The sequence below is a fragment of the Nilaparvata lugens genome, chromosome 11, assembly GCF_014356525.2.
Source record: "Nilaparvata lugens isolate BPH chromosome 11, ASM1435652v1, whole genome shotgun sequence".
Lineage (NCBI taxonomy): Eukaryota > Metazoa > Arthropoda > Insecta > Hemiptera > Delphacidae > Nilaparvata > Nilaparvata lugens.
The window spans coordinates 17,017,417-17,042,231 of record NC_052514.1 but is presented as its reverse complement, the minus strand read 5'-3'; the positions used below and the strand labels follow the sequence as shown (position 1 = coordinate 17,042,231).

The 24,815-nt window shown below is 34.1% G+C and overlaps 1 protein-coding gene across 5 annotated transcripts in view; it reads right to left on the bottom strand.

Moving 5' to 3' along the window:
• The window catches only part of LOC111057853 (apoptosis-stimulating of p53 protein 1), a 376,427-nt gene that overhangs the window by 243,443 nt on the left and 108,169 nt on the right, over positions 1-24,815 (bottom strand). For 4 of the 5 annotated variants that reach the window (XM_039437710.1, XM_039437716.1, XM_039437712.1 and 1 more), the window contains exons 1-2: positions 4,338-4,527; positions 2,572-2,688 (exon numbers count right to left, since the gene is read on the bottom strand). In XM_039437710.1, coding sequence (XP_039293644.1) covers positions 2,572-2,688; positions 4,338-4,512 — 292 coding nt within the window. In that variant the 5' untranslated portion in view covers positions 4,513-4,527. Of the gene's footprint in view, positions 1-2,571; positions 2,689-4,337; positions 4,528-21,436; positions 21,579-24,815 lie in introns of those variants that run through there. The other variant, XM_039437713.1, reaches the window with a different exon arrangement.

Below are 24,815 nucleotides of genomic sequence, written 5' to 3'. Positions count from 1 at the left end.
GAAATAACAATATGAAAGGATCTTAAGAGCTGCTTAAGTTATTAGAGTAATCAGAGATATTTTTATTCAAAAATCTCATTCTGTTCCTACGTTTCTCTCGCATAAATAAATTCACTTCTTGTTGAGGAAATGTAAAAATTTATTTTCACTCTCGGAAAAGTTGTCAAGTTTTTCTTCGAAATGAATATTAGAATATAGAAATATTCCACTCATACATGTAATTTTGTTGCTTCAATTGACAATAAAAGCTTCCTTTATCTCTTTTTCCATTTAAGTTGAAGAATGGAGTATGATCTTGCAACTTGAAACTCTATTCTAGAAAAATTGATAATTTTATATGGCGAGAAAAGTCAAATAATAAACCTCATTTAATTAACTTTCAACCTCAAATCTCCACACTTCTTAGGAAGTTTACTCTTTGCTTTTTGGTTTCTGCGAGACGAATGGCGAGTGAAAGCACTGAAATGAATATTTCAACGCCACAGAGTGAGTGAGTGGGTGAGTGAGTGAGTGAGTGGGTGAGTGAGTGAGTGAGTGAGTGAGTGGCTGCTGTAGCCTCATGGTTTTCAAACAGGAATCGCAACTTTTCGCTCCATTTCTTCAACGGATTCAACGAATTTAGCAGCGAGGCTCCAGCACTCCAATTCTCTCCATTGTTGAATCGTTCACTCGTTAAACTTGTGTGCTTTTCCACATTCGCGGTAAAGTTTTCTCAACAGAGGATTTCCTCGTAGAATACTTTGTTATTTTTAAACAGTTTTTCCCACTCTGGTCTCATAAATATTTCATCTTTATCAGTAGGATAGATGACTAGTAAATCTTTAAGAAAATGGGATTATCAATTGAAAGTTTACAAAACTGACCTGAAAAAACATGTATGTAATCAGTTCATCTTCTGTAAGTCATCAATACGTTATTTATAGTAACTTCTGACTCAGTGTTTAGTAGATGTAGTTATATGATAGAAGCACAGAATTTGAATAAATTTTTTTTTTAATATTGAAAGCATTGTAAATATTGTAAGGGACAATATTCTTCAATGGGGAAAATATGAGGAAGGATATGTTTTATACAAGGCATATCAAGGACGATAAATATTATAGTACTATATACAAAAGTTCTAATTATGATTTGTAGATTTGCAATGGAAACAGAAATTTGATGATAGATCAAGCAACTAAAGTAAGACAATATCTCAAACTTTCATTATAACAATATTCGTACATTGAAAACTTCAAACTGGTGTAATTGTACGTTCTCATTCAAGTACAGTAAGCCAGATATCAACATCAGTAAAGAACGAGATAGATGGAAGGTGTAATGCGAAAAATAAGACCTCACGCACGCCCAACGCAGATTTTGGTAAAATAGCGGTTTTGCCGTCCCCGAAAAAAGGATTTGCGTTATGTACACTCCGATAAACGAGAAATAAAATATAAGGAAGAGGAAAGCACGAAGATTTCGAGAAGCGTCCAACTGCAGGGAGATAAATTTCGAATGGGAAACAGATTATGTAGATGAAACGTTTTCGGGAAGATGATTCTTCTAAATAGGATAGCAGAGCTGTCGTCTGGGTAGCAGATTGAGATAAGAAGTTGTATTTCTATCCCTCTCTCACTTAAGAGAGGGACTATGTTTATCTCATTCCGTCCCTTTCCTTCTTAATACCTCTGAAGAAGATTTCACACTTGCAGAAAATCTAGGCATTTTGTAGGTCCGTTTCAAGGGAATTGCTATACATCTGCACGGCGGCGACGCGGCGCTGTATGCATACGAAATCCATCCATTGAGGGCGATTATCTCGTATTTGCCGTTTCTCGCTGTATTCGAGAGCGCTTAGCGTTTCCATCGCCCGCCTGCCATGGATACTCGCCGAAACAGCTTCTCGTTCGGTCTATTTCAAATTGAAAAAGTTTCCAGTGTCGTCATTTGTTAGGAGGAAATCTGAAGAGTCTGTCTGGGAAGGGATTTGGGGGAGAAGATAAATGTCTTCAACTCTTATTGTCGTTGACAAATTATTTTAAAAAAGCTACCGAAAAGACTTGGTTTTTGAAAAACTTGAGTGTTATTTTATTTTAGTTACTTGAGTGGTATTAATTTAAAATTTCCTTCTAGCGTAGACCTACTCGTACTCCATGAAAACAATTACCTCCTTATTGAATATAAACGGAATTTTCTAGAGATATATTCAAATAAAATGTTGTATTGGGTTTGATTATACTGTACAAGTGAGAGAAGAATATTCTTCTAGAAAATCAATTCACATTGTTTAATGTAACTAGTAAAGCTGCAATTGACTATTGATAAATTATTGCTGTCACATAATTACTATACCCTTGGAGCTTAACAAAAATACTATATTTCAGGGAAGTCTGTTTTCATAATAAAATAAACCACGGTTTGCAAAAAGGTCAAAAATGAAATTAATTGAATTTGATTTGATTTTAATAATAAAAAATGAGAAATACCAAAAGAGATTCCAAGAATTATATTGCTTCACGAGCTCATATAATGCAGATTTGGAAGAGTAGTTGATTTAAAATAATTACATTATTTTTATTAGTGACTCACCATTGATGGAAGGAGATGGTAGTACTGTGTACTTGAGTACCAGCTTGCAGGGGTCCTTCTGTGCACCCCATTCCTGTAGGATCTCGTACGGTTTGTCGCTGTCCCTCAGGACTCTCTCTGTTAACAAAAACAACAGATAATCATTGAAACAACGCAGAATATCTATTCATTTCATTTATTTCTCATGAATTGCAAAAGAGATCAATAAACTATACAATAATATGCACTGCAACAATGAAATTATTCAACAAAATAAATTATTGGGATCTACTCCTCCAAAAGAGCAAGCTCGAGGTGTTGGAAAATTGAAAATGAAGAATAATAGAATGTCAATCTCTGATAAACAATCTTTGACAATTTCTTAGTCTTTTTCATCCAATATGACTAATTACCACAATATCAACTTCTCAACTACACACAAAAAAAAAAAAAATAGAATGGCATTTTGTAATTCACTTTCCGAATTAACTGTATCAATATTTGAAGTCCATAGGAGAAGTTGTATTCTGCAACGTGTTATTTGATTCGATATGGAAAAATTGTGTCTAATAACTGAAGAAATATTCCAATATTAAAGAAACATTAAAAAAAGGGATATTCTCAGGAATTTTGAAACATGTTATATTCAGATGTAGGACACTTGAATAAATTGAAGAAAAGTAAAGTAGCTGAGAGTTTCAACATAGAGAAAAGGTAGTCAAACGTTACTCGTATATGGTTTAAATTACTCTCTGCTCTCCAAGTCCCGCAGAACTCGTCAATCTTTTCATACGAAATTAAAATCAGCCTCACATAATCTTTACTTCAAGCATGGATCAGATTCTCCATTACCATATTCATTGTACAGTGAGGGAACTAATATTGTAATTTTGAATATAGTTAGTAGAATGTAGTTAGTTTTAAAGTAGTGGAAAACTATTGTGATCCTCGAGCTTGGAAAATTATCAGGGGAAAAGCTTCCAACTTAGTGAGAGTTGCTTTTTATCGGAAAAGTCTCAATAAAAGTTAATAGTTGAGTGTTTACTCAGAGATAGGAAAATAGTTGAATGAACTGAAATAAGACAGAATATAGTTTGAAAGAGAAGGAAACTGTTGAGTATGAATGCGTTTATAGAACAATCAGGTACGGGGGAAGAAAATGAAGGAGCTGGACGAACAGGAAAAAACGAAAAATAGAAAGAATTTCCTAGTTCCCTAGAGAAACATTGAAGGACTTCCACCGCATTCGGCGGTATACTTTTACGTTGGAATGTTTCAAACAATTTCAATATCTCGCCTATTGTAGGTTTAATCGAATAAGTTTTCCAACTTGTGATTAGGAGATTTTTTGACTAAGATTGAAGTGGGATTAGAAGTGCTTTTCATGATGTGATGTCATGACAGAATCAAAAGTATTAATTTAAGATATGATACTGAATATTCTCGAATAATTTCGCAGCCTCAACTTGAAAAGTGGTATATCATAAAATAGTCTTCAAAATCAAGATGGAATTCTGTTACATTTGAAACGGAAAAGTGATAACACTCCGCCTTGAATTCGAAAACTTGAAGATAATCCAAGAGGTGAGAATAACATCCGAAATTTGTTTGGTACTCGAATTTTAATATTTGAATTAAATATCTCGTAAGTGAACAAAGATGGTTATTGATACTAAACGAATCTTCATCTTTTCAAAATAAAGCTGTGAGAACAATAACATAATTATTAAGAAGCAACTACTGTTGTGAAATTTAATAATCAAGTTATTATGCTATGTTATATTTACTTTTTCTGTGCTTGTTCCTAGTTGATTTCTTCTCTTCAATTTTGTTTTCACTTGCTCCACCATCAAAACCATTGACCAGTGGAATTTCTTTTTCCTCGTCTGGTAGTGCTTGATCATCCTGAGGCAAGCGTTTATAGGCGCCGGGTCCTTTTCTAGCTGTTGTAACTAGCATCATACTGATATGACCCTCTTGACACGATCTCAAAAATCTTTTAGAGTTATTTCTGAAGAGAACCACTGATTTTTCATATAATATAGATTACAGTTTAGTCACTGAAGTTCCACTTAAAATCATAGTTAGGTTTTCCAGAATCGAAGCACATTTACATTGTTTCACTTGACAAAATCTATTATATATATTTTCTCAACGTTTCTCCTGAAATATGGAGCACAACCTGATAATTGAAATAAAATTCCATTAGAGAATAAGGGAAATAACAATATCACATAAAAGTATTGAATTTAGAATTTCTCATATAATCCATTATGCTGTGGAATTATAATCTACGAATGACTTTGTTTAGTTATTTCAAAACTGTTAAGCTCATTCATTATTCTCTGCTGAAATTTGAGCTCTCATCATTTCAACTACATCAAAACTAATCAGGAAGTCAATTGCTGGAAAAGGAGATGTTTTAAAATGATAGTTCCAGCATCCTCAATGTCGTTGACTTCTACATCATTGACAACAAGAGTTCCAAATTCAGTGTCAAATGAAGAATCATAATGAAAAACCTACGGGTTTGGCAGGATCCTCAATTGTTTCAATAGCGAATAAAAATTTTGATTTGAATTATTTTGTAACTTCACTGCTATGGAAAGCAGGGATGTGGGATGCAAACAAGTAAACGCGAGGAAATGGGATGAAAATAATAACGAAAGATGTTGAGAGGTATTGAAACTATACTGTATTATTTAATGATTTGATGCTGACCTGCATATTAAAACCAGCAGAGTCAGAGTGACCCAAGTCGGATAAGTGAAGCAGATCCCCAAGAAACAAGCCACAAATAGAAGACAATGTCGTCGTCATTTGGTGAGATCAAGAAAGCACTGGACCAAACAGAAGGACATCATCTGCAGAATGGAGGGTATCGACTGTAGTTTCTGTCATTGTCACCCCATCAGATACAGTGGTTGTTTTAAAGACCCAAGTCGGTCATAGCGCTTTATCTCTTCATCTCCTCATACCCTCTCTCTTATCTTTCTTCACCTATGTTCTCTCTCAAAGCTCCTACTACTGTCTCCTTCTCTTTCGCCACTTGCCACTAGTTCCGGTCAGTGTCCAAAGGGGTTGGTCAAATTCCAAATACAATTTGGCCCAGCTCCATTTCACTGTTTTGCTACGAGGGAGATAAGAGTGAGAAGTGGGGAGTGAGGAGATCTTACGCCTCTCCAATTTATAGACTACCAATTAACCACTGCAGAGTGGAAGGGGGTGTCGAGAGTCGAGACCAACTTCTCATTCCGAGTATTAATTTCAAGACATCTGAACGTCATCATGGATTGACCAATGATATTGAGGGAACATTTTTACAGGGGTCTAAGCAAGACAAGCATAATACTCTTGCAATTATATACTATTCTTGGGGTTGGAGTAATGAATTCAACTATTCCAGCACTCAATATTGTCAATTCATATCAGTGATACTGTATTTGCTACCTTCAATCATTAGTTGATGGTAGAATCAGTTGTTGACAAAAGTTTAAACAAGTTTACGGCTGATGAGTCTATACTAAAGCGGTCATGAATAGAACCACCGTTTTAACCAAGATCTAACATATACGTTTAGTTAGTCTATGAAATAACATTATAGAAGACAGGCTCAAGGTATGAAAAAATGTGATAATGATCTTGATTTGCAGTTCTAATCAACTTATATTCGAAACTTCAAGGGCAGCAGATTATGAGCATGAGGCTATTAGCTTAATGTCATTTTATAGAGACTTGTAAAATGTATCAGAACAACACAATAATTTCCCATGCATAAAAGAATACATCAAAACCTCAACAATATGAATGGATTTCTAATAGAAAATGATTTGAATTTAACAACAACAAAATTTCATTTTCAGAGCGAAGACGTTTCTTTAGTACAATATTGAAATCAGAAGCCGATTTTTATTGCTCCCGTTTCCTAAAAATAATCTTGGTTTATCCATACTTCGTTTTTTCTCGTGGGCAATATTGGAATATCGTGATATTGCAGCCCTATAGTCGGCTGATATTATAAATATACGATAGAAAACGGTACATGCCGTTAAGCATGTTTTATCACCAGGTCGATGAAGGTATAATTTTCTATTTGCTGGTTTTGGTTTTAGCCGAAATTAACTGCCCAACCTTGCATCACTGCTACAAAACAGGGGAAAAAGCATACAGGTGAGGGTTGAGGGTAAGGGTTGGCTTTACAAACAAGACTTTGTGGAGTAGGAGAAAGGGTAGCTTTCCCATTAACCTTCGATTTAGTGTTTCGGGCGTTCACCTGCCTCGCTTATTTTCATCCCTTAGGTGAGATTCACACACTGGGGGGTGGATTTCGAGAGAATAAAGCGCTGAACGAATTAAAGTGCCCCATCAATTGGGTTTTTTGTCTTGCAGCCGAAATTATTCAACTCAGTAATCATTATGGTACTAAAGATTTCAACAATTTAGATTCTTCATTTCAAGACTGTTTTATATCTCTAGTCAAATAAATATCATCTTTTTCATCTGTAATATCTACAGTAATTACTCATATATATTCGTAGGGAACACAAGCTTAACAAGGATTTAAAATACTTTGTCCTTTCTCATTAGTCATTACTTGAAGAAAATCTCAATATTGGAAATTAGTTTTTTCGTGGTGCCAATCGAACATATTCAAATTCCACTCTCTTCGTCAAATTAATTAAAGGAAATGAATAGTTGAAACTTGGTTTAACCCTCTTCATTCTGAGAGAATGATTTTTTCAGTTCTCAACTAACCTGTTATTACAATAATTTGGAAAGCAGACAAATCAAATGAAATGAGTTATTCCTTTGCAAAATGGAAAATTCTTATCATTTAAATCTCAATTCATTGATTTCTCCCATCAACGTCACTCAAAATTAGTACATCAAAATGTAAATACAGTATTTCATAAATGTAAATGCACATAGAATATTACTCAATGTGAATATTTTGTGTATGAAGCATATGACATGAATTTGATATTATATTTCGAAAGGAGACTTTACTTACAGAAGAATACTTTATACTCTCAATAAGAGGACTACATTAATTTTTGATAAGAATTTGAATTCCAACTGTTATTACATTAATTATTTAGAAATCAAAGGAGCTTTGCAAAATGAAATATTCTGCAATGTCCAATGATTTGTACGTTCCTGTCACACACTAACCGTTTTATTGTCAATAATAGAACAGAGCTTGGACTATTTTTCACTCCCAATCTGAATATCCAATGATTTCACGAAGTTTGAAAAACTATAGGTCAAGAAAACCCGTCACACATCAATAATGGGTGTGGGGATATGGAGCACATGTTCCTATTAAATTCCGACTTGTGTGAGGGTGGGAAATCGTTCATAGGAACGCTTTTGTACAAGGACAAGTGAATAATTCAGTGAGCCAAACGTAGAAAATCAATGAATGGCCTAGTAGATGATTACCCAACATTTGCTATTTCTTTTGCTCGTTTAACAGCAGTTACTGAGCCTGTGGAATGGTGATTATCAGACTAGTCCATGTTCAATTCTCAAAGTATATATATATATATATATATATATACTTTATATCTTGTATCACCCTCCCTTTGAGGGTGATGCCCACATGAGCATTGGCTTGTGCGTTGGTGATGATAATGATAATGAGAGATGAATGGATCTCTTTAGTGGGTTTTTGGTGGGTTCCGAACCACCGGGAAGCAATTTCATAACTCACTTCTTTTATTACATTCTTATTTTCTGATATTTTAAATTGAGGAAGTCTTGCATATAATTATTTTCAAAGGAAATTGAAATGATTCCAGATTAGATTAAAAGTTAATTCTAATTGAGGACAGATTTATTTCAAGCCCAGAAAGTGCTTAGTGGAAAAGTACTTTGGGGTGGAGAAGTAGATAAAGAGAAAAGCAAACTCAGGAAACTGAAATAGTATTGTTTCTACATTATATTGATTTTTTCATGTTTTACAACATAAAACATAAGCTGTATTCACAGTGTATAATAATATTTGTAAGGGAACAATTATTGACACGAAACCTTGAATGCTTCAGAACTATCCATCGTTATTACTTACAATAGCATTAAAACTCCATTTCAGGTTGGAATTTAGTCCAGGACATCTTTAGTAATAACAGACAACCTCTAAAGTACAATAATAACTCAGCTATTTAAGTTAACTGGCCTCTTTCATAGAAGCCTGTGCATAATTTAGACACAGAACAACGACGACTGCTAAGTTAATTTGATCGTGCGTCAAAGAAGAGCCGAAGAGCCAGAATACCTGAGAATTGGTGACACTTGAACTCGTCTGGAATACAATTCCTATCGAAATTTATTGGTAAAACGTCGACGACAGCCCGTCGTCTGAATTGATGGTCAACATGCAAACTCAAGAATGGGAAATTGGGTTGAAAAACGTAGTTTTACACTTTTTGTACAATTCTACCTTGGTATTGACTTCTCAATATGAAATTATCATTTTTACTTGTACATTCTTTTGGTCTCTCAAGGGCTAGTTAACCTAATAGCAGCCAAACTAATAAGAAATATTGTTACAAACTGATGATTCATAAAAGCTGTACACTCTTGTGAATTAGTATTTCGGACTCGAAAATAAAATATCTGACATTTAATTAACAGATTTGAATGTCATCAGGCATCATGGCACAAGTTAATAAAACTACAATAATTGGCCAAAATAATCGTTTTTGAAAATGATACTCAATATTACTGGAACTGAATGGAATGAGAGGCAAATTGATAACATAATGAGAAGGCGGTGTTCATAAATATATAAAAGCACATAAATTAAGCACTCAAAAATTACTCTCAAATATGTTTAACATTCAAGGATAACAATCATCTCAAGTTACAAATAGGATTTGGAAGAGTCAATTGAAATGATATACTGACTTATAGAAAAATTCTAAAAATTCCAAATGATGAGTAGTTATGTCACGGTAATACGATTTGGAAGATATATAGGAATATAAGTAGGCTATTTATACATGCCATCCTAGAGACTCAATTTCAATAAGAAATTTAATAGAAATCATTAACCCTCTCTTGAGGAAATAAGTATCTTGAGACATTGAAATACACAATAATTAAAAATTTCATGGAAACCTGAACACTGATAACACCACACGATCAAAAATAATCACAAAACACTTTTAGGTATATCACCAGAAGACATCCACGTGAACTGATGGGAATAACACTAAACACTCAATATTAGTCACAAGTTAGACTATAGTTGAACCTCTCCTTTCATTTGTAAGATTCACATCATATTTAAAAGGAATTTACTGTGAATAACTAATAGCACCACACCAATATATCACAAGATAACTTATAAATTTGTTAGATCCATCACTGAAGGAATTCTACATCAACCCACGATAAATGATAAACCTAAAAACACTAAATTAAGTTTTTAAAATTGAGATTTTCGTTTAATAATAATTACTAAATTAAGATGTTGTTATGACTACTTGATTCTAGGACGATTTTCTAGATTTTCAACAAGAACACAACATTTCTGAGATCCATCACTTGAAGGCGTTCACTACACGGAAATTGATAGAGTTAAGTTGTGGTTGTGAGTTGTGAGTTGATTTCGGTGGGACGTTTGGCGCGATACTGACCTCACAATCGTGGTCTATCACCTGGCATTCGCATTTCTTTATTATCGAGCCAGACTCAGCCATCGCCCACATGGCGACATGGCAGCGACCTGCCGTCTCGTCACGCGATCAACGCCACGCCACGTCGTCAACCGTTTCAAGTGTCAACGAACCGAAACCGTTGTGCAGATATCAACTGGTTGAACCGTCAACCGTCCGATTGACGGAGCCAAGCTCACAAGCATGGAGCCAATAGTTGAATATTGGTCTTCAGCTCTTCAGCCACAAATTTGAGTTTGTTCATGGTTGTTTATAAATAAACAGTGTAATCCATTTCAAGCAAAATGTATAGAAGAACAGAATCTCATTTCCTGTTCATGATGTGCAAAAATGTACAACACAACTTTATATATTATTTATTCTATATTAATTCATACAATGAGTACATCATCATAATGATAGGGAGAGAAAATAAGGTAACCTTGTGCTATTCCTCTCCCAAATTTAGATAAGGTTACACATAGTCCGAACTTGAGAGATATGTTTGAATAGAAACGTAATTTGAAGTACAATAATATTATAAGTTCAATTAAGTTCTCAAGTCCAATTAAGATGAATATTGATTAAAATACTGTACAATAGTTACATCTATATAATGTCTTTGAAGAATACCACCACCTCGATGTTTCACAAGTAAAAGTAAATACAATTATTATTGTACTCGTGAAAATGACAATTTTGATGAAACGTAATTCCAATTGATATGCCATGATATGAATTGATATCAACTTGTATGTCATCAAATATTTGGAGGATTTCTGCAACGCAACTAAACCGAGAGATGAGACTTCAGAGAAGAGGAATAGTGAGAGGGTGAATCGAAATAATCCAAGTTATATATCAGTAATTGATAGGATTAATTTGTGGGATAGACATAGTAAGTTTTGTCATGAGGTGTGGGAAGACCAAGTATTAAAAAATGATCTACCATCAATCAAGACATATTCAAATCAATTTCAATTATTTATGAATTTAATTATAATGATCCAATATACTTGTTAAATTTTAATCACTTGGAACTACAATTTAGACTATGGAACAAACTCAAATCTTCACAACTCTTTTGACTGGAGAGTGTACACAGTTGAATAACTCAAATTAACTCGTTAATTCAACTACAGTAGTTTGTTGAATCAACGCCGGCCTCTATTACTATGACGTCACCTGACAACCCCTTTAAACCAGCTATTAGCCAGCCCACGTTGTCAACAGTGTGGCTGGTGAGAGCCACTTTAAACTGTCAGAATGCCTCATCAGATATCATCAGTGCTTCCCGTTCAATTAATGCTGACAGGTTGAAATATTCACTTGAACTGTCAGCATTCCTTATAAGATGAAATCAGTGTTTACCGTTCTACGAATTCTGACAATTTGAAGTGGATCTCACTGTAGAAGGCTGTGCGTGTCAAGTTGGTCAGCAAGGCAAATTTTTAGGTATAGGAGGCGAATGTAGTATAAGGTAGGGCTTTTTTGTAATATAGAAAGGGTGGCTTCGTGGTAGTAATAACCACTATGGAATTGTATTTCGTGATGAATTTCACTGATAAGATTATTGGCATGACTAGGACATTTTTTCCATTTTGTTCGGCAGCCTTTGTGGTATATCTATGATATGAAATAGCATCTTATTGCATTATCGGCTTTATTCTGTTTAGTTGTAATGCGGCATATTTTTAATCCATTAATGTGATCATAATACAAATTTTTATTGTGTTCACTAGTTATGAAGGTTGTGAGAATTGAATTGAAATTCACAGCTGGTATCGCCAAAGGGTTTCAAGTCATTCTTTTGACTTGTGAATACTGTACTGTAGTTCAATACTAATCATACTTTTCGTTCAATAGGTACTATTCTCAGATGAAAAATCTCTCAAATTATAACTAAGTTGTCTTTTTTCTTTAGGGCTACTTTTAATGTGAATGAAAATATGATTCTCAGTATCCTTTTAAATTATTTTGTTACAGCATGTTTCAAGACGTTCTCAAGACTTGAAAATGGCAATAATGTCCGAAACATGTTGTGACAAAATAATGTAAAAGGGTGCTGAGATTTATATCTTTATTTATAACTAAGTTAGTTGTAAGTAACGCCATATTGAACTCTAAAACATGTCAATATCACATACTATTCACCGTTATATACTATATTAATATAATTTGCAGTTAAAAATTCTCTCATGAAACATGTCAATATTACATACTAATATAATACATATTATACAAGCATTGTATCCTATCGTTATATACTTCATTCGAAATATGTGATAAGATTAGCGCTGAAACATTTTTAGAAAAAAAATCCAAATTCCAGTTCGATAAATTCCTCTGAATAATTCCATTGTTATCAGTTACAATGGAATAAATTATTAATCGATAAGAGCTTCAGATTTCTTGACCCATTGCTTTTATTCTTCTCCAAAGACTTGAGTCTCTGTAATCCATTACCGTGACAATTCATGCCATTCAAATCATTTAGAAATCTCTTTAAATGGAAAAATGTGTTTCCTTGGAAGCAACAAGAATATTGCCGACTTTCAACTTTTCATAGGTTGAACGACTTCCCAAGTCGTCGAACGCTTCAAGTTTGCAAGTTAGAAGGCGACGCTTTTAGGGGCCTTACTACATAAAATATAGAAACCCTAGTATTGAAAGAAAATGCGGAAAAATTGAGATTATGAAGTTTATTTTGGAAATTCATTTTTTCGTATTTAAATGCCAGTCGCAAGTGTTACTGGAAGCAAAATGTTCGACAAATAAAGGGGTAGCATTAATTTAAGGTACAATCATATTATATATAGAATTATCCGGCGAGATGATGTTGTAAATTTGTATTGTGGACTGTGTACTCTAGATAAAGAAACAAAAATGATTGAGAACTGATAGGGTATAAATAGTAAATAGAAGAGAAAGATTGAATGTTCTATTACTAGAGGAAAACTAGTTCCATTCTAGCACCGAACTGGAACATGAGAAATGATTTGTTGCATTCACACTCAATGAGAGAGATTCAAGTTCTCATGGATTCATGTTGTATTGATTTGTAGGAACAGGGATTGTATGAACAAATTGGAAGCTATAAATATTTTTATTTATATTAAATGTGAATCGGTTCTCTAATCGTTTGTAAATGTTGAACTTTTCAATCGTCACTAAGATTATCAAGAATATTAATAAACAACATTTTAACAAAAATCCAGTGCACAAGGAATTGAATGGACGAGTATGAAGAAAGGTAGAGAAGCAGGGCTTGAATGGAATTAGTGGTGAGTAGAGAGAAAAAAGTGTGAGTTGATTTAATGCGGCGTAGTAAAGTTGAGTAAGTAAATTAGGGTTGAGGATACTGAATGTGAATGAGAACAAGTTTCGCTTTTGACTGAATTAAAGTTGACAACTTTTAAACGACCACCACCGGTGTTCATTGATATTCTTGACGGGCTAGAGGGACGCACGCCCGCCTCCGACTGAAATCTCGGCTATTGAAACCTCTCTTAACTTCATTCCAGTGATGGACGCTTGTTGGTGCACGCTTCAGCTTGAAAATACTCTTTCTACATTACCTTATTACGTTATCAACTCATAACTTTCAAACTTCTAACTTAGAACCTTAAAATCATATCACCTTTATTACCTCATAACGATGTTTAGAAACTTTTAGAGATTAGGGTTAGTTGACTGTTGACCCGAGTCAATCGGGGAGTCCGATCTCACTAGGCATTAAACCTGCAATCTATGTAGAAATCAATCTGAAAAAACAAACCAATTCAAATTCAAACCCCGAGGAGCTTGCGGAAAATTTTGGAATTGATTGTGTACTCATCAATTAAGTAGCTAAGCTGAAGCTCACAGTTTGTATACAATAAACGTCTTAGCTATCTATTATATCAAATTATATCTTCGAAAATGTTATCCCTCTATAAGATTCTGAAAAATCGAAGGTTTTCAACGAATTTTTTTCCGGAACTATTAGAATTACTCTAAATGGAATTTTGAATTCATATAGGTGAGTTCTCGATTTTCTAGTGAAAATAAGGGAATTGCTCTTCTGTTGGTGGGTAATCCCATAAAGAAAGGTCTTAACTAGCCTTTACGACGGCTATTTATTTTCTGGTGCATTGAGAATAGACACTACAACTTTGATTCTAGTGCATTGACACTAAAACTTTCATACAACATTATTCTTCATTCATTCAACACTATTAATTTTGCCTTTCAGATTTTATTATTCAAATTGCATCCCTTGGATGATAAACAGTGATTAATAATTATTGCTTCTTACAGTAGGATAGAATATTTTCTACATTCAACATACCAAATGAAATCATTATAAAATAGAGGGGTAGGATTAATCTTGGAAATGAGTGAAAGGTTTACTATCCTAAAGAAAAATACTGAGTTTTGAGAATATTTTTGGAATGATATATTAGTGATTGAAATAGGGTAACGGATGTAACTAGATATGTTCAGTTCTTCTAAAGTCCAATCAAATGTCAATGAAAGTTCGTCAGAGAAAAATATTTTCCGACAGATAAAAATAGAATGCACTTCTGCTATAAGTTACTTAACTGTTCAATCATCGAGTTTGAAAGACCGATTACTAAGTGAAGGAAAAGAAATGAGATGGACTATGATGGAGCTGAGCAAGTATGAACTCGGAAAATAGAAGAATGTGAAAAAAGGGAAAATGAATGGAATTTATTGGGGTTGTTTTATTTTGAATGAGCAGTTACTTTTTATTTGAATTGGTACCTTCAAATTGCGAAAAAATTGAAGAAACAAGCTATGTCTCGGGAAGAGTGATGCAGAACTACTCGATTCGATGTGAAAAATGTTCGAAAGCATCTTGCTTTATTGCTAGATGCGTGGAGTTAATAGCAGTACTCAATTGTACCTGACAACACATGGAAAATACTGGACATCTTGGCAGATACCAGCATTACGACCTCTGCTTTCTAAATCTATATAAAGCGGAGGAAATTAATTCCTCTTGGCTGAAATACACTGAAGTGTGTTGTAAAGTTTATTACCGAAACGTGAGATTGTAGTGCAAAATTCTGTTCACATTTTCTCATATAGGATACGAGACTAGGAACACTGCTTACGTTGAACATAAATTCCATAATAAATATATGACATACGGAATAAGTCATTATGTGAATTTCAGCAAGCAGAAAACGTTTACAATGATAATTTTATAGCTTTATAACTTGAACTAATAATATAATTATTTATCCAAATAATAAGAGACAGGACTGTGTTTGTAAGTTAGTGTCATCAATATGTAGTCAACTACTGTTAGTATAGTAACATATTGTTACTCGATATTATAATAATATACGATAGGACTGTGTTTGTAAGTTTATATCTAAGGTTGTGAAATGAATTGAACAGTTAAAATTTGAAACTCGAATTATAATTAAGTGATAATGATTTCAAACAGCAAAGCTCTTTAAATAAGACCAAAGCCAAAGCCACCTGCTAAGTTGGACTCCTGTAATAAAATCATACAATCAAGCAAATGTGAAAAAATATTAAAGTGAACAATCGTAGAGAAATCTACGTAACAGTATTCACCAATCCTTATGATATAAGCATTCCTACCAAAGACAAAATGATCCAGGTATCTTTACTTAAACGGTAAACGTTTCTATTAAGCAAAAACTCTTTACTTAAACGAGTGTAAACTGTATATGAAAAACAACAATCACCTACATGTTTCTCTAGGAAATATTGTCAACAAATCCAGAAAATGTCAGTACTTTCTATCATCCCGTTCAGTATGCATTTTAGTGACAAGGACTTTCCTGTTGAATGTACCTTTTCGCACAGCAGCCGACAACGCAAACGTTTTACCTGAGCAAACAGCCGGTCGAAGTGAGGCAGCTGGACCTAAACTATTTGCTCACTTCTAATGTACTTTCGACAAACGTTTACTGTCTGATGACATTCACGATCTCTCCGTTTGCTGAGCAAAGGCTTACCCAACTGAATATTTTGTATATCTATGTTTGAGCAAACTTCTTCAATCATATGCAGATTCAACATTTCTCTCATTCAATAAAAATAATTCTGATGAAGTTTGTGCGTGGGGAGACTTCAGGGAGGTTCTTCCTTACCATTTGAACCCAATGTATTGAAGAGTAGGATATTAAATATACGATATGTAGGATGTAGAAGTATAAGTGAGGTTGATTAAATAAATATGTAAAGATAGAATGAAGCATTAGTTTTACCTTGACTTCACTACACAGGTATGATGTTTCCACTTCATATGATCATAGAGGAACGATAATATATTTTATATTATACAGACAAAAGAAAGCATAAGAAGTTATCCCTTGATATAGGGCGTTTGTGTCCCAAATTTCACTATTCTGCTAAGCTGATAGTCTACATACAGTAGTTACTTTTCCTGAAGCTATATGATGCTGGTAGTCCATACACTCTAATCCGGCCTATACTGTAATACTGTAATACCATAGGATATTGTAATCAATAATAATCGGCTTGAAGTAACAAGTAAAAATTTGGAACATAAGAGCCTTATGGCATGGGCTATCTTCTTATGCTTTCTTATGTCTTTCATTAGTTTATCTTCTTATGCTATATTCTCTCATGGTTCTCAACCAGTCATCCATTTCTAATACAGAATATTAATAGTTATTGTTCAGAACTACTGTATTCTTTCAAATAGGTCAAGGGTTAATAATTTGATAATCATCACAAATACTCCTGCCATTGGCATTGATATTTTTATTTTCCGCTATTGTTGTTTGATAATATTAACCAATCCAGCAAAAATCACAGAGAATATTGATAATCAAAGGCAGAAATGTTGTAAATACTTCAATAAATGCAGAGTGATCGAGTGGTCAAAGTGCTTCATATTACGATCAGATTCTTCACGAAATTGAACCTATAAACAATTTAGTTGAGAAGTTTTATGCCCCAACACTTAACGAATGCTTTCTGGGAGCGCTGAGTGACTCTAATACGTACGGTAAATATGTTTCAAGAAAGCTATAAATTTTGCAAAGAGGATCTCCTCAGGGAGGGCATGGCATTCTGCAGGACGCAGTTATCAGCAGAGCAGCAATCCAACGAACCAGAGCAGAATGAATGATGAGGAGGGAAAGAAGAAGAAGGGAAAAAGAGAAGACGAGGAGAAGGAGAAGGACAGGGAGCGCAAGAGATTCAGAAAACTGTACAGTTTACAATAAAAACTTTCTTCTCGGTAAGATGGGACAGTGGGATGAAAAATCTCCTAAGATATTCATTAGTTGGACGAACAACTTTAATAAGTTAATGCAATAAACCTGATATAAACGAGCCAGACATCTCAAGTTCTTCCCTACACCCTTGCTAATAGCAACTCGGGAAACAGCTTTCAGCTCAGGCAGATGGCACAAGAAATCTTCATTCTCTGTCTCTGACTCTCTTCTACCTTATCTTTTCACTCTATCACCCTTCCTATGTCTTCTCTCTCACTCTATATTATTCCTCCTTCATCACTCTCTCTTCTTTTCTTCAAATTATTTTCATTGTTCTCCGCAATTTTTTACACATCCTCTCTTCACAGCATCACTTGTTTTCCTCTTCCTTTTGTAACTTCTATTTTTTCTGCACGTCTTCCTCCACCTTCTTTTCTTGTTTCTCACTCCTCCTCTTCTCCTCTTCTCCTTTTCTCCTCTTCTCCTCACCTTTTATTGCAACATTTGACTTTCCTTTCAACAATTTCATACTCTATCTCTCTTATGTCCTTTTTCAGAGTCCTTTTCTCTCTATGTTTTGTGTCTCTTTTCTCCCTCAGTTTCATTGTCTCTCTTCCCAACATCCACGTCCTTCCCTCTGCTACACTTCCTTTTTTCTAACCTGTGTCTCTCTCCTTCCTGCTTCCCAATTTTCTTCCATTCCTAACTTTCCCTTTCCACGTTCCCAGGTCATGCTCAGCTCTTGGGGACCTTCACTCAACTACTAGTTTAAAGACATCAGGTAGAACTGGCGAAAGTTCTGCAGCGAATTATTAACTCTGCAAGTAGATAGGAAAAAAGGAGTGAAGATAGAAGACTAAATAATGAAGGGAGAGAAGCAAGGACCTTAGTGCCAGTTGTTGAACGCACTAATTGAATAGAATGGAGCCGAAATAATTAATAACTATTATTCAAAATAATAGTCTGTGAGATGATCGCCAACATGATGAACTACATACTGTAGTTATTGCATGATGAAATATCCATATGCTTGCTAGTAGAAATGAAGTTGACAAAAAAAATCAAGGGTAGGTAACGAACATCAAGTTTATGATAGAGTAGAACTCAATAGAGTGGTCGGTTTAAGATAACGAAATTGCTATAGTTGACGTACATTGATTCTTCTTGAGAAAAGAGTTCAATTATTGAAAAAACTCTAATTGAAGGGTAATTAAGATACATTAAGTTAATTACACACTGTATTGAGCAGAGTTGTTTATGGAGTCAAATATAATAATAGTTGGATTGGAAGCTCTAGGTGAAGTTGAATTTGGCAAATGATAGTACAATGGAAATGATACAAGCTTCAAACATCAAAATAGATAACTTTCAGATTATGTATAAAATTAATTATTGTTAATGACTCTGGGAGCAAATACAATTCATGTTATAGCCGCACAGTCAGTAGATGGTCAAGTAATCAATTAATTGATTTATTTATCCCATTTACATAATCACAACGTCAAATAAATGATTGGAAGAGAATCAACAGGAGAAACCCGAAACTGTTTCTCTTCCTAATTTTGATAATGAAATAGTCTAAATGAGATTTTGAAAACACTTTCTATAATAATCACAAACAATTTCAGTCCAAATATGTATTATACTAATATAATAATTGTATCTGGGTTAATCAGAAAGGTGAAACATTAAGGTGAAATCATCTTAGACCATTTGAAAATGCATATATTGAAAATTAATAGATTGGAGGATATTGGTTTGTTTTGTTTTTTCAAATTGATTTCTACATTTCGATGCAGGTTTGATGCCTAGTGAAATCGGTCTCCCCATATTTAAAAACTTGTTCAATTTGGAGCCAGAAAAATAAAAAAACATCCACTATTAGTACAGTTTATAAGCTGATTAAAAACAATAATATTAATGTGTATTGATTGGAACAAACTTCAGAATCAGTTCGATGATAGAAAATACTTGTGAAAGGATTTTCTTCATCTTTCGATAGGAAAAACTTTCAAGGGAAAAATTCAAATAAATGGAAACTCAACGATGAGTGTTTTCTCTGTGAGGTGTTCTCTTCAGAGGGTCGAGATAGGATAACCCAAACTTGCCGAAATTCCATTGCAAGCCACATCATCAAGAAGTTGCAAGCCGAACCCCTTGTACCCCTTCCCCACCATCATTCTTGAGCGGCTTACCCCAAGACTGCAGCAAAAACTTACTTCAGAACATGCCAGACCTGAACTCACCTTTGAGCACACAGGTTGGCCTGTTTTGTGCTATGCCGACCACACGCCTTTGCATGGATGTTTCATGAATAGAATGGAAGTTGTGGTCAACCTATGCGACTCGTTCTCTCTCCATCTCAACCATCACTCCCTCTATCACTTTGGGGTTCTATGTCGAAGAGTTCACTCTCTTCCTCTATCTCTTGGAGGGTACATGTTAAGGAATTCTCACCTTGTCTGTGAGATGCCATAAAACAAGGAGCTGATTGATTATTATCGGTTTTAATGTTTGAATTTTACAATAATCATATTGAATAGTAAGTAGATAAGATGTTTTGACCCTATCGCCTTCTTTGTTAATATGTTTTTGGGAACGACTACTATGGATTATACTTAATTCAAACAATGAATGACCGGTATTTCAAAGTACAGAATCACCCAAAACCAATAAAACGTTTTTAATTTGCTTGATAAGATTGTATTGAAACTCAGTGTCATAAAACATTGATTAAGATTTTTGAATTTATTTAGAACAATCAGCATCAATCTATGAATAGTTGAAAATTTAATGCCCGATTGGATGTACCCTAATTTAATTGAACCATGGAAGCAAGATGTCATCTGAGGAAATCAATACTAGGAATAAATATGATATTCAAATCTGTTGGTAACGTAAACGCAATTTTACGGCGGTTTAACCTGATAAAGATGAGTAAACCCGGGAATTGATCCTACATTGTTACAACCAGTGTGTACTGCTTCTAGAAAGTGGCGCCTGTGAGTAGGCAACCAGTCGAGCATCACATCTCACCGGGAGTGCAGTCAAGGGAGTAGAGGGGCCGCAACCAGGCACAACTACTCAACAATCAACATCTCTCCTCATAATTCGACATATATGGCTCTAGTTTAGCTCTCCTATAATTGTTCAAATATGTATTGGTTTAGAAATTAGCTTCAACTCTCCAATTGCTGCATTCATTTCAAAATTATATCATAACCTCAACCTTTGGACAACATTAGCTTTTTATCAAATTTTTTGGAGAGAAATAGAACAGGCTCAGACTAGTTTTTCCTTCAATGTCATAATTATATTATGATTGTAGTATTTTGTACAATAAATTGATAAAGAATAATATCATAGAACAGAATTCTATTAATAATAATTTATTGATGCACGCTAAGAGAACACTTAGTAGACTGAGTACAAATAATCTTAACTATATTATTTTATCATATTTGTATTTTTTCATTCCATCGATGATACTCAATAAACATCTCTCCTCAAAATTCATCATAGCACTCATAAATCATAGCTGTACAATCATTCTTCAAATATGTATAAAGAAATTAGTTTAAAAATAGCAGTTACTCTATTTACTTGAATATTCTACTTTGTCCAATCTATTGATTCAACAAAATTCTATCCAATTAATCTATGCACGAAGGATCATATAGTGAAGCTATAAATATTCCATAATATTTGATCATTTAAAAATGTTTTGCTTGTAGTTACTTTTATTTGGATAATTGGTGTTGTTCAGTTGGAAGTAGAACAACCGAATTTTGTGTTTGTCCCTTATATAGAAGTAATTTGAGAACGTTTCCACAAAATAGTGTATTTATGAATTTGAAAGGGAATAAAAGTCTAAGATTCAACCTAAATTTTGAGTTTTGAAAACTAGTCATTATTTTCAACATTCCATCTCAAATAGCATGAAATACGATTAATTTTTTTCGAATTTGAAATAATGTGTTTGAATGATTGACTCACCGTATCCGTGACCCCATGTTTGCAGGAGAGTGCATTCCTCGTCGCCAGGGTCCCTGACACAGTCAATGACATCGGCACATGTTGTTTCGGGAGTTATCGGCACTTCGCACACCTCTCCTTCTGCCAGCACACGGATTATCATCTGAAAATTGAATTTAACAGTAATTTCCATGAAAAGTCCCAATTCTAATGTATAAGATTGATTGTGTGGAGATTGTTTTGGGGAAACCCCAGATCATGAATAAAAATATTGTGATTTGAGTGGTTGAATTTTTATTGATGTAAGCAAAGATACTCTGTAGAACGTAAAGGATAAAAACGCCAAATTATCGAGTTTGTGTTTCCTGATTTGAAATTCATCACTGGTTGTGGTTCAATTCACATGGTATCGCACCATATAGATCCGATATTTTACAATGTATTATTAATATTCTCAGTGAGTTTCACAATATTATAATAGTATTATCGTAATGATTGGAATAGTATTATAGTATGATCAATGATCATGAAATCTAATCTATAATGAAATCTCATGAACCCAATGATCAATGAGTAAGTGCTATTGAAAGAGAAATAACCTTCAATGTGAATTCGTTAGTACTTCCTGGATATATATTTGAATTTTGATATTTATATCAATTATGAAATTTTATAAGGTAATGGCCGCTCCAGTCCTCCCTCATCTATGGTAGTGAATCATGGGTTACTGCGAAGCCACTTGAAAGTAGAGTGCAGGCAGCCCAGATGAAATTTCTCCGAAGAACCAAGGGATGTGACAGGAGAGATCATTTCAGGAATGAAGATATTAGGAAGGAATTGAAAATCTGCAGCATGAATGAAAGAGTTACGGAGAATCGGCATCAATGGAGGTAGCATGTTCAAAGAATGTCAGCTGAAATAATACCATTCAAAGTCTATAATTATCAGCCAGTAGGCAAAAGAGATGTTGGCAGACCACGCAAGCGGTGGCAATAATAGGATTTTTTTATGTTTATTTGAATAATTGGCTGGATGTGAGTCGGAACAGGTTAAAGCCTAATCCTTGTTTGTAAGAAGAAGAGATATTTATATCCGAAATTTATGTTCTGGGAGTCTTCAATTTCTTTAGTTTATTGATTCTTCAGTAGAGACATCTATTTGATTAACGGTATCCGAGACGAAACAGTAAAGTGGAAACATTCTCGGCTTGGGTGATCTACTATTCAATTGGGGCAACGAAAAATGATATAATAGTATGTTGATATATACAAAATAATAATGATAATTATCCTCAAACTATGATTTGTGATTGTTTGATAAAATGAATAAAATTCAAACAAGTCATGCAGTGCGTTATGCCCTGGTCGGAGGCTAGAAATGTTATGAATGAATAATGGGTATTTCGGAGATATTACAGCACTATCTATTATCATGATTGAGTGGGTGGGCCCTATTCTTGGAGGAAGCCCAGTGACAGTAACCAGAAATCATGAGTTTCAAGGGAACAAAATGGGAAGAGCAGACAACACCACCTGATTTATTTGAAGAGAAATACCCCACTTCGTCTTGACTCATTTCGGTGTCATTGGTTGTTGAAAGCAACAGTCGGCCAGATGAGACGAGCATCAATCTCCAGTGAAGATGTTTCGGGAGCATTTCAACCGGCACAGAAATGAAGGCGAATCAAAACGCCAAGAAAACCAGCCAGCCACCGAGAGGCCCGCTTTTATTACTGTCATCAAATCGTCATCTCAACGAGACAGGAAATTATTCCAAAGAGAATTGTCAGAGAGTAGACAAAGAGAAAGAGAGTAGAGAAAGACGGCAAGGCGTATGACGTGGAAGGTAAGTGAATGAAGCTGAAGATGGAGGAGAAAGAGTGGGGGAGAAATTGAAATGAGAAGGTGATAGGGGGTAGAGGTAGAGTGATTATTAGTTGAATGAGGATGTAGAAGGAGAAAAGAAGAAGAAGAAGAAGAAGAAGAAGAAGAAGAAGAGAAGAAGAAGAAGAAGAAGAAGAAGAAGAAGAAGAAGAAGAAGAAAAAGAAAAGACGAAGAAGAAGAAGAAGAAGAAGAAGAAGAAGAAGAGAAGAAGAAAAGAAGAAGAAGAAGAAGAAAAGAAGAAGGTATTGGAGTGAAGGGAATAGGAGTGGTATTGAGATGTCGAGGAGTGATGAGGGTTATTAAAAAAATTAGGGGTAGAAGGTGAGAAAAAAGAGAATCAGGAATATAAAATTGAGAAGGGGGAACATCTGAATGGATGATGGATTAGAAGACAAAGTGATTGGAGTTTGGAATAAAAAGGAGTAGGATCAGAAAAAAGGATAGAGAATGGAGAAGGAGGTAAGAGAAGATGAGTATTGGGATGATGGCTAAGTATAGGAGGAGAATGTGATGAAAATGAGAGAGATGGAAAGGACGTGAAAAGGAGGTGACGATGGGAATGGGGAGAATGAAAAATAGAAGAAGTGAGTAAATGAGGGAAAAAGTGAACAGAATAAGAATATGGGAATGAATGGAGTGGAATAGAATAAGTGATGGGGGGACATGGTGGAGCATAAAGAGGAGGAAGAAAGAGAATACGATTGGAGTATGTACCGTGCTTTGAATTTAGAAAGTTAATTTTGAATTTAGAATTTAGAAGCACACACAATATAACTTAATAAAAGGGACGCTTGATAAACATACCTAGTGCTAGAGAATGGGAAACCAGAAATGACAAGAGAGACAACGAAATAGAGAGAAGGTATCAACTATATTGTCACCTCTTACAGTTAAATTCAACAATTAATAAAACAAAGAAGTTACATTATGAAAACCAAAAAAATAAATTACTAAATTTAGAAAGTTATCTCTGATATACTTAATTCGGTAATAACCTACTCTGTATGCTCTACATTTTAAAACGTTTTAGATTGAATCATAAAGGCTTAAAGGACTCTAATTTCAAAAGAGCAATTATTGAAAATTATCATAGATATGTCTCAGAAGTTAATCATAAAATAACAATAAATATTTTAAGAAAAGATCCACATAAAATTCATAAAATTCTTAGAACATTAAATTTAGAACACACTTGGAAACTTTAAAACACTATCAAAACATTATCAAATATTAATGATCCACAATAATAACTATTCTGTATCTTTATATCATGAAAGCTGCAAAGACAAACATTCCTCAAGTATCACATCATGGAATACTACCTTGGAAAAAAACTATTCAAAAATATATATATCATCAACACAATTTAGAAAGGTTAGGGTCCTTGAAACTTCATTTGATCCTTTACAACTTTAAGATGAGAATAATTTTAAAACATTAAATTTAATCAATAAGGGACATTTAAAAATTCATGTACTCATTCAACTTTAGTAGTTTAGAAGATTATAATTATTTA